Raw genomic sequence first — 9,586 nt, 5'->3', positions numbered from 1 at the left:
TCCTGTCTCCCACCCTTCTCCTTCCCTACTTGAGCTCACGGAGAGCAGCCATGCCTCTTCCTCCACTCTGACACAGGGCCCGGCAGAGGGGTGTCCCATCAGCAGCGGTGGATGCAGCAGCCCTGGGGCTGAGCTGGTCCATTGGGTCAGCATCTGCCTGCACCTGGGTGCTGTAGGGGAACCCCCTTTCGGCCTCACATCATTGGGGGGGCATTGCACTGCGGCTGGGAAGGACGGCTTTCTGGGCTGTCTCTCCTCATGTCCCTGTCCTTCCACCTCCTCAGATGGGGGAGGGACAGGATACCTGAAAAAGCTATAGGGCCTCACTTCACCACGGTCTGTTTCTTTTTCTTTTTGTTCCCTTCCACCTCAGTGCCAAGGATCAAACCTAGGGCTTTGTACATGCTATGAAAGTGCTCTACCGTTGAGCTACAGCCCCAGTCCTGCTTTATTTTTTCTAAGATTGGCCTTATGAGAGCCTGAATTCAGTTATTTTAAGCTTTTGTTTTTGCTGAATCTTTGCAGCCTTCTCTGTCTGAATATATTCTCTGAGGAGGTGAAGAGTCTGGGAACACCAAATGGGCTGTGTCTGCTGCTCTCCACAGAAAAGTCAGTCAGTTCTCTCTCTCTCTCTCTCTCTCTCTCTCTCTTTCTCTCCCTCTCCACCCCCACCCCCACCCCCCGTTCCTCTAGGACCTGAAGAATCATCCGCTCCATGGATCCATGCTCACCAACTGTCAATGATAATCTGATCTCTCAGGTAGAATGTCTACAGGAAGAGAATGTGCAAATGGATAGACAAGAGCATCTTGACCTTCACCTCATATTTCCCCCAACAAAAGAGCTCATGGACATTTTGGTCAGTGAGAATCTACTATACAGAGATGGGGCTTCTCTAGATGTGCTGACATAACAGATCTCCAGACCTGAAATGCTGAGTGTGACCTTCCAGAAAGGACCCAACTTCACTGAGGATCAACTTTATGGTAAACTACAGACCAAGGACCTAGTTGGAAGGATTCCAGTCCTGCTTTGGTCACTGAGGCTTATAATCTTGGGTGTGTTCCTATGTAGAAAATGTTAACATTTAAGTGTCACGTGGAGTTACAAGAGTTAAATGGGCTACTAAGCATAGAGATCTAGAATAATGCCTAGCAAGAAGACTAGTCTTCATTAAGTGGTAGCAGTTAGCATTATAGCCGGTGGGGACCTATTTCCCCAGATGGCACAAACCCCAAGCGATGATGTTTTCTCTGGGACTTTCCTCTGTGAAGGTGGAGGGCAAGTAAAGTCTGCAGATTTATCTCCCATCACTTCCACCACAATGCTCTCTATAAAAGGACAGAGCCTGAGCAACGGGATGCTTTAACAACTGGCTTCCCATGGCAGGCGGGCTAGGTGGAACTCGCCTGGTAGCAATGGGCACCTTCCACAGTATTCCATGGTCACCCTGACCTATTTCAACTGGCTTGACCTAGGATCTAAGATGATCTGTAATGGTACAGGAAAATTTGCCTTGGGATCAAGGGACAGAGAGAAAGTAAAAGGTGATGTTATCCTGTGTTGGCAATAAACTGGGTCTTCTCTAGGCTAAGCAACGCTTCTCAAAGTGTAGTTCACACACCACCTGCCATGTCTGGGGTGTTTGTAAAATAAGTTTCTGGGTCTCACACTGGATCTATTAAAGCAGTATTCTAGGGCCGGGGATTTAGCTCAGTGGTTTTGCCGCCTGCTGCGCAAGCACAAGGACCCGAGTTCGATCCCCGGTACCAAAAAAAAAAAGCAGTATTCTAGAAATGAGGTCAGGAATCACCTTAAACAAGCTGCCCAGCTAATTCTGAGATTTGACAACACCCACCCCATTAGGGATCTCTGACTTATCCAAGAAGTCATAATGTGCCACAAGATAAATGTGAATTCTCCAGAGTCTTTTCATACCACATCACATTACCAACAAGAAAGAGTCAGAAAGGCAGGCCCCCAAGAACTGGCATAAACTGGAAAACCACCTTGACTAGCGCACACTGACACAGTTCTTGGTATGTGAAGGAACCATGGATTACCTACCTCAGTTCTCTCTCTGGTCCAACCATGTTTAGAGCAAACTTTGGGGTCTGTGTACAAAGTCCTCCCAGTGCAAAGCACAGCTTTCTGCTGGACTTTGCAGAACTACTGGGTGAGACGGAGCCTGCAGACAGGGTGGGAACACTGGAAGTTTGTCCTTGGAGGAAGGCACTGAAGAGGAAAGCAAGCTCCTAGATGCTAAGGAGAAAAGCAAGCCCTTTGCTTTCCTCCAAACTGTCTGTGTATCAGCCCATTTAGTATCCTGGACTCCATGGCTCTAACAACTTAAATAATTTTTATTACAAAAGGAAAGGAAAACCAAAACATCCCCAAAATTCTCCCATGGGCTTCCCCCTCTGTGACAATAAATAAGGTGGGGGAAACTGACTGGAGGAGGGGGTGGAGGTCATGGTTCAGCAGAAATGGAGCTTATCCCGGGCAGGAGTGGCAAGGACATCCAGCCTCCCTTCCCCTGCCCCAGGTACTATGGCCACATTGGCCAGAACACACAACTCTACCCACTGACAGTGACAGTCCCGGGATGTGTCTGGAGGAGTGTGGCCAGAGGGAAGAAAATGCCTCGGGATGGCCAGGCTGGCTTTGCCGACCTTGTGGCCTTCTCAGTTCCTGGCAGTAATGAGTCCAGCCAGCTCCCAACTGGCTCCCAGGGAATCTAGCAGCATCAACTGAGGTGCAAGCCCACCTATGGGCAGAATCTTTTGCTACTGCGGTTTGTTACCAACAGTGAAGTCAGAAACCCAGGCCCCAAGAAAGACTGGAGTAAGTGGTCCAAAGACAGATGATATGGGCCCTCCTCATGGTGAGAGGCAGGGTGTGAAAACTGTAGTGACGGTTAGGTCTCAAGATCTCTAGGATAGAGGGATGCCCTACCCCCTGCCAGCTCACTATACCAAGATGGGAACGGGGATGCTGGCATTGTCCACTCAAGTCTCAATGGTGTGTCACCACTGTGGAGGAGATGGTGGGGCCCAGTGTCCCCAGCTCAAGTCTCTTCTAGAGCCACAGCTTTTCTGGTGGGGAGGCCTTTGGATCCATCATGGCAGTTGCAGGAGGGCTGTGACAGGGTCCTCTCAGCTCCCTGCCCCAGACATGCCCAGTGGGTGGAAGCTGCTTTCTTCCAGCAAGAGACGCCCCAGGCGGTAGAGCAGCTGAGGGTACCAGTGCACACCCTCTCCGAGGGTCCAGCTGCCCCACACCAAGCTGGGAAACAGTCGCAGGGGCCAGAAGGCCATCTGAGCCAGTTGGTGGTCAGCCACGGCTGCAAAGCAAGAAGCCACCACACCCTCCACCACCAGTGTCCCATGCCTTGTCAGTGGAGCATAGGCCCCGAGGGCCACGTGTGTGGAGACAGCTATCACGCGGGCAGGCTGCAGGCCTGGCATCCCTGCCACCAGCACATACTGGCCAGGCTGCACATGGCTGGCAAACGTGGCCCGGAAGTGGGCTGCTGGCTCTGTGTGATTGTCAGCAGTGAAGAGCAGGTGGGCAGGAGTGAGTGCCAGGCGGTGCGGAGGGTCCTGTGTCTCGATGACCTGGAAAACCCTCAGCCTGTTTGGCTCACGGTCCAGAAAAATGAGCACGTCGCTGAAGATGGGGGTCCCATCCTCCCCCATAGCCAGCACCCGATCTCCTGGCCTCACGGCTGATAGGGCCATGTGGGCCCCACTCTCTAGGCGCACTTGGGCTCCAGCAGGGAAGCAGCCACCAGTCTTGGCTGCAGCAGAGTGCTCTGTGGGAAGAAGGGACAGCAAGGGGTTACTACTGGGGAGTTGGGATTCCCAGGCACAGCATCCCTCCCCTAGCCACCCTAGCCCAGCCAGAACTTCTCTTGCTCCCTAAAAACCCTCATGACTGTATCCCAACTCCAGCTTCCCATTTCCCATTTCCCATGTAGGCTTGAACCCACCCACAATATGATCTTCTGCCCCCCACATAACCCAACAACTTGCACACTAGAGCTCCAGGACCCAGTGGGTGAGAGGGAGAGGGCCTCTTGAAGCCCAAGTGATGCCCGCATCTGTTCACATCTGCACAATTCCATGAAGTGGTCAGAGGCCAGAGGCCAGATGCCAGCTGAGCCAGGCATTGGTCATGTCTGGCTGGACTCTAGGAAACCTGTAGCCTCATGGAGAGGGAAGTCACTTAGCTCCTCTGGGGTCTAAATATCCTGTTGTTGCTCACCCCTTGCCTACATGTTTCTTAAAAAAAAAAAAAAAAAAGCACCGCCCCCAAGAATGATACAGCAAGCTCTGTGATAGAGCTGGCCCTTAGAGTCTATGGAAGGGAGAAGAAGGCCAGCTCAAAGGGCAAACACAGACTCCTGTGCAGCCTCAGAGTGAATGGTCAGGGATAGGTCCAGGGCAAGGAAAAAATCACCATCTTCAGTTCATGTTCTTGGTTCTTGGTGCAGGGGACAGAACACAGTAGCAGCAGCAGGTGGGAGAGAATGGTATTTGGGTCAGGAGTAATGAATGAAAGAGGCCACTTGGGGAGCTGGCCCTGGGCCAGGGTTTGCAGGTGAAGGATAGTTGTGACTCCAAGTAGCACCACTGGTGGAGGAGGTGTGGAGCAGGAGGTTCAGGCTGTGGCTGGGGGTCAGTGTGGGAAAACCACAGTGTGCCCAGGCAAGATCAGGATCACCAAAAAGTAGGCCTGGTCTCATGTGCTGGGTCTGTGAGTGCAACTTCTACACGGGACCTGTGTGCAGGGCTAAGCCTGTGGCCAGGTGAGGCTGGAGGGGACCCACATAGGAACCATGTGAAGCATCTGTGACTGGGTTCAGTGTGGGCAACAAGAATCTGGGAGACTTTAGGAAAGGGGTGAGGCTCCTGTGCTTGTCAATTCTAATCAACAAGGCGGCCAATCTGGGAAAATCCACTTTATTGAGTCCACTTTATTTTGGCTCTCATGGCTAGCTCTGCCCCCAAATGTCCAGCTTCGGGGGTCTGGGGGAGATGTCGGGGCGCCTGCGCCCCCTGGGAGGCCTGACCTGCAGCTGGGTGATGGTTGTGAACCTCTGGGCTCCTGGTCAGGCATACCGGTGTCTGAGCACACTGAGGCCCTGGCCCCACCGGTGCCGTGTTGTGCATCAACTGGGTGGGGAGGTGGTGCCTGCCAGCCTGGCTTCCTCCATCTGTCCAGCTCGGTCTGTCTTGCACGTCTTGTGGCAGGCTCTGGACTGTGGCCCCCCCAGGTCAATACGAAGCAGCACTGGGACAGACCCTGTCTCCCTAGGCTCGAATCATATAGTGACACTACCAGGTGTGGGAGGCACAGGAGGTTGTGAGCAGCTGCAGGGAGCACCGCCGACGTCGTCCTCTTCCCCCGGATCCCCGCCTCCATCCCCTAGCGGACATCTTCACCTTCTCGGCCCTGGCGGGCACCGTACTGACTGCCCACTCCCTGCGGCCCCGGCCCCGGGCCCAGCCCCCTGGCAGCGGCTCACCGGACTTGACGGAGCAATGCACGTGAGCCTTGGACTCATAATACACCCAGTCGAAGCCGGCCTCCACTGCCAAGCGCGCCAGCAGTCCGTACTTATTGCGGTCACGGTCTGAGGTGGTGATGTCCACGGCTCGGCCCTCGTAGTGCAAGGACTCCTCTGAGTGGTGGCCGTCCTCATCCCAGCCTTCGGTCACCCGCAGCTTCACGCCGGGCCACTGATTCATGACCGAGATGGCCAGCGAATTCAGCCGGTCCTTGCAGCGCTGAGGGAGGAACGTGCGCGGCGCGTTAGCGGGAGCTCAGTCCCCGCGCCGGTAGGCCGCAGACTCTCCCACCGCACCCATTCCAGTCGGAAAATCAGGGAGCGTCTCTGTCCTTCTCCCTCAGGAACAGAGGCCCCTGAAGTGTTCCCTCCCATTCTAGCATCCAGATGCCCCAGGGAACTGAGGGGCACGGTGGCACCGGGAATCTGGAAGACGCGCGGAGGGACACACCCTCTGGCAGGCGGAGCTCCCTTGCCGCTTGTGTTCTATCACCCCTTCTCCGGTGCGTCCCTCCACAGATGGGACTAAACTTTTCCAGCTCAGGGTGCCTCTGATTCCCCAAAGCCCGAGGGCGGGCCGCGGGGGAGATGGAGGAGGCCGCGCAGCCGACTGCCTGAGGCTGGCCTGCTGGGCATGCAAGGCCCTAGATCCCCAGTAGGTGTCACCGCAGCCTCAGGGCTGAGGCCCGGGACGACCGGCCCTGGAGGCGCGGCAGGTGCGGAGAGGGTGTTATTGGAGGGGAATCCCAGCCCCGCCGGGAATCCTTCGAGGGCCACAGAGAGTTCCTGCTGGGACTCTCCTAGGACCCCAATCCCTCCGGCACTGTGAGCAGGAGATACTCGGACAGAAAACCAGAAGTTGGTGAGCTAGTGCCCTCCAGCCTAGGGGGCAGCGACGCAAAGCGTCTTCTGTTCCGGGGACGTGCACGGTTGACGATCTCAGAGCCCACAGCATCTCCGCGTGCGCTGCCCCGTTTGTAAAGAGACCTGAGAAACTGAGCCTTTGATCTCAGGGAGCTGGCGGCACATCCTCACGATCCTTCTCTCAGCGAATGAGAGTAGAGCTGCGTGCTAGGGAACACGAAGCAACCACGAAGTCCGTAGTTGCTGCCTCCCCAAGTGCGAGGATCCCCAGAGCCCAAAAGACTATGCAGCTGAGGGAAGTGGGCGCAGGAACCGTGGTGTCCTTCCGGGAGGGGGCCTTACAGCAGTCCTTGCGTCCCAGGTGTGAGGCCCCTGCGAAGGCGGGCAGCCCATGTCTCAATCTACCCTCACCCCACGGAGTCTGGGCCCCACAGACCCTTAGACTCGACCTCCCAGGAGTTGAGAGCCGAAGGCCAGGCTGATCTTCCCGGTGCACAGCCGGGCCTGGGGGCTCCCCCTGCCCAGAGAGGGAGCTCGGTGTGCTCCTCTACGATCTTTACGCCGGGTTCTAGCCGCCAACCGGTGTCTGCTGGAGATCCCAGCTCCCCACCCCTCCGTCCCCACTACCCCCTCCCTCGGGTGCAGAGCCTGGGAGCTCGCTGTCAATGATTGCCCAGCCTGTGGCCCGGATCCTTATCTGCATTCCTCGGCGCCCGGCCCGGCCCCGGCCACCAGCCAACCTTCGCCCCGACAGCGGCCGGCCGGCCCCGGCGCCAGGGCGCATGCTGAAGGCCGTGGTTTAGCTGATCTTCCTAAAGCCGGCTGCCTGCTAGCGGGGAAAGGGCCGGGAGACCCTACAGGAAGGGAGCGTAGGTCTCTCTTTGCACACGCGGCAGCAAGGAAGGACATTTGTGCCGCAGCGCTCCACAAGCGCAGAGATTATAGTTCTGCTCCCCAGCCACCCCAGGCATCCCTGCCCCTCTTCCAGTTCCTCCTGTCCCCTCCACCAAGCCCGAGGAACCCTCCCCTCAAGTTTGGTCACAGGGCCCAAAGGCCTGGCACCCCGCCCTTTAACCGCAGCCGGCCGCTTAGCTCTCGGGACAGACACGTGGGCTTGCCCGGCGGTTCCCTTTCCCACCTCCGCCTCTGCTCAACTTTTCCCTCCTGTTCCTTAACCCCAGACTCGGCCAGGACACTGCTCCTGGAGGAGCTGCGCAGCGAACCTAGACGCCCGGAGCTTCCTTGCCTCGAGGGTGCCAAATGGCTTCGAAATGAAAAGGGCGCCGCCCAGGAGGGACTGCGTGGGCCCCAGAGGCGCAGGCGGCAGCAGGGTTGAGGTACCTTCGGGTACCGCGGCTGGCGCGAGTTGCCAGCGCTCCCGGACAGAGGGGCTGTGGTGTTGGGCAGGGGGAAGCTTCTCACAGACAGTCACAGACTCTGGCCCGGCTCAGGGATGCCGATGAGGGCCGGACCCCCGGCCGGGCTGTGTTGGGCAGAAGGCAGCTGGGCTTGCTGAGAGGGGCAGGTGCCAGGGGACGTGCCAGGCAGTCGAGAAAAGGTGCCAGGGGGCAGGTGGCCTTGCTGCGGCGGCGCGCTGGGAGGGCGGATCGCGCTCACCTGGGTCATGAGGCGGTCGGCACCCGTGTTCTCCTCGTCCTTGAAGATGATGTCGGGGTTGTAGTTGGGGGTGAGCTCCTTGAAGCGCTCGGAGCTGCGCGCGATCTTGCCTTCATAGCGCCCGCTGGCGCCGAGGGTCTTCTCGGGCACGTTGGGGCTGAACTGCTTGTAGGCGAGCGGCACGAGTTTGCGCGGCGGCCGCCGGCGGCCACCCACCACCCGGCCCGGCCCGCAGCCCCGTGCAGCGGGCACCAGTAGCAGTAGCAGGAGGAGGCAGAACCGCAGTCGGGGCCGGAGCCGGGCGGGAGACATGGCCGGGAGCCCAAGAGAGCGAGGGCGAGAGCGCCTGGTGGACTGATGGGTGGGCGGGTCGGCGGGAGCGCTGCGGGGACTCAGGCGTCCGGGTCGCTCCAGGGGGCTCCAGGCGGGGGCGCCATGGGCGGCACGGCGCGGCGCGAGGCCGGCGGGACTCAGGTGCGGGGCGGGGGCCCGGGGCCCTGGTGGTGGCGGCGCGCTGTCCCCCTCGGCGCCTCGACTCTGAGCTGCCCGGCTTGCCCGCCGCCAATAAATAGGCCGGCCCGTTTGTTTTGGCAACGCGGCGGCGGCGGGGGGCGGCGGGCGGCGGGGCTGCGGGCCGCCGGGCTGGGCTGGGCTGGCCGGGCCGGCGGGCTGGAGGGACCCGCGGTTAGCACCCCGGCCCGGCGGTCAGGCAGCTCGGGCGGTGCGGGAGCTGCTGCCGTCTGCAGAGCAGCCCGGGGTCGAGTGAAAAGGGAAATGGAAGAGATCCGGGCTCAGGCCCCCGCGCAGACCGCACCCTACCCATGTCCCTGCCTCCTGCGTGCTCGACAGCGAACCTGCAGCAAGGGCAGCACAGCCTCCTCCCCCTCGGGCGGGCGGCCCCGACACCAGCCAGCCCTCGCCCCGCGCGCTCCTCCGCCGCGCGTCCACCCGCCCGCTGCCCTCTGCGCCCCCTGCACTGCCTGCGTTTACCCTCCCCGCCCCGACGCGCCCCACCCCGCCCTGGCCTCGCTTTCTGGTTCCTCGTGGCTCCGTCCGGGGTGCCCCGCCAGGCGCAAACCTCCAGGACAGGAGCTGCCACCCCCACGGAGACCGCAACCCACGGCGCGGCCGGACGCAGGGTGGGGGGGGCAGTGCCCGGACCGCACTGCCGCCTACGGTGTCCCCTGCGGAGAAGCAAACCCAAAAGGCAGGAGGCCGCTCCTGACCTGGTGCCCCACCCTGGAGCTGGGCTCTACATCAACCCGGCACACATCCCACGGCCTGCCGGGTAGGAAACGAGGTGGGCAGTTCAGCCTTTTGAAGAGCTGAGTGGGTTCCTGAGTTGGAAACCTTTGAAACAAGCAAGACAGAGTTGCAAAGAGAGACCAAGAGAAGAGCAGCTAAAATGCGGGCATCCACAGAATAGCCAAGAGGCTGGACCATACCGCTCCTGTTCAAGAGGGTCGGCCGAAATCTCAGGAACACTAGCTCGCCAAGAACCAAAAGGACCCAAAGCCACCCGCATACCGGCTC

The 9,586-nt window shown here is 59.2% G+C and overlaps 1 protein-coding gene across 1 annotated transcript; it reads right to left on the bottom strand.

Moving 5' to 3' along the window:
- Nucleotides 1–2,340: 2,340 nt before the first annotated feature.
- Nucleotides 2,341–8,704, bottom strand: Ihh (Indian hedgehog signaling molecule). The gene is made up of 3 exons (XM_004864562.4): nucleotides 8,054–8,704; nucleotides 5,531–5,792; nucleotides 2,341–3,814 (listed from the first exon to the last, which is right to left on the bottom strand). Exons 1-3 carry the CDS (start codon nucleotides 8,363–8,365, stop codon nucleotides 3,156–3,158), a joined length of 1,233 nt encoding a protein of 410 aa, XP_004864619.1. The 5' UTR covers nucleotides 8,366–8,704; the 3' UTR covers nucleotides 2,341–3,155.
- Between the last annotated feature and the right edge of the window lie 882 nt (nucleotides 8,705–9,586).

Source organism: Heterocephalus glaber, unplaced genomic scaffold (assembly GCF_053883595.1).
Source record: "Heterocephalus glaber isolate CG9 unplaced genomic scaffold, H.glaber_assembly_v1.0 deba00000621, whole genome shotgun sequence".
Taxonomy (NCBI): Eukaryota; Metazoa; Chordata; class Mammalia; order Rodentia; family Bathyergidae; genus Heterocephalus; species Heterocephalus glaber.
Note: the sequence above shows the minus strand (reverse complement) of the source record. Positions and strands in the feature narration are given on the sequence as shown.

What these genes read in the sequence shown, in the direction of transcription:
- Ihh (XM_004864562.4), bottom strand. Translation starts at nt 8,365, where the DNA reads ATGTCTCCCGCCCGGCTCCGGCCCCGACTGCGGTTCTGCCTCCTCCTG. An exon ending in CCGACCGCCTCATGACCCAG is followed by an intron (nt 5,793 to 8,053) that starts GTGAGCGCGATC and finishes TTCCTCCCTCAG; the next exon opens with CGCTGCAAGGACCGGCTGAA. An exon ending in GCATTGCTCCGTCAAGTCCG is followed by an intron (nt 3,815 to 5,530) that starts GTGAGCCGCTGC and finishes TTCTTCCCACAG; the next exon opens with AGCACTCTGCTGCAGCCAAG.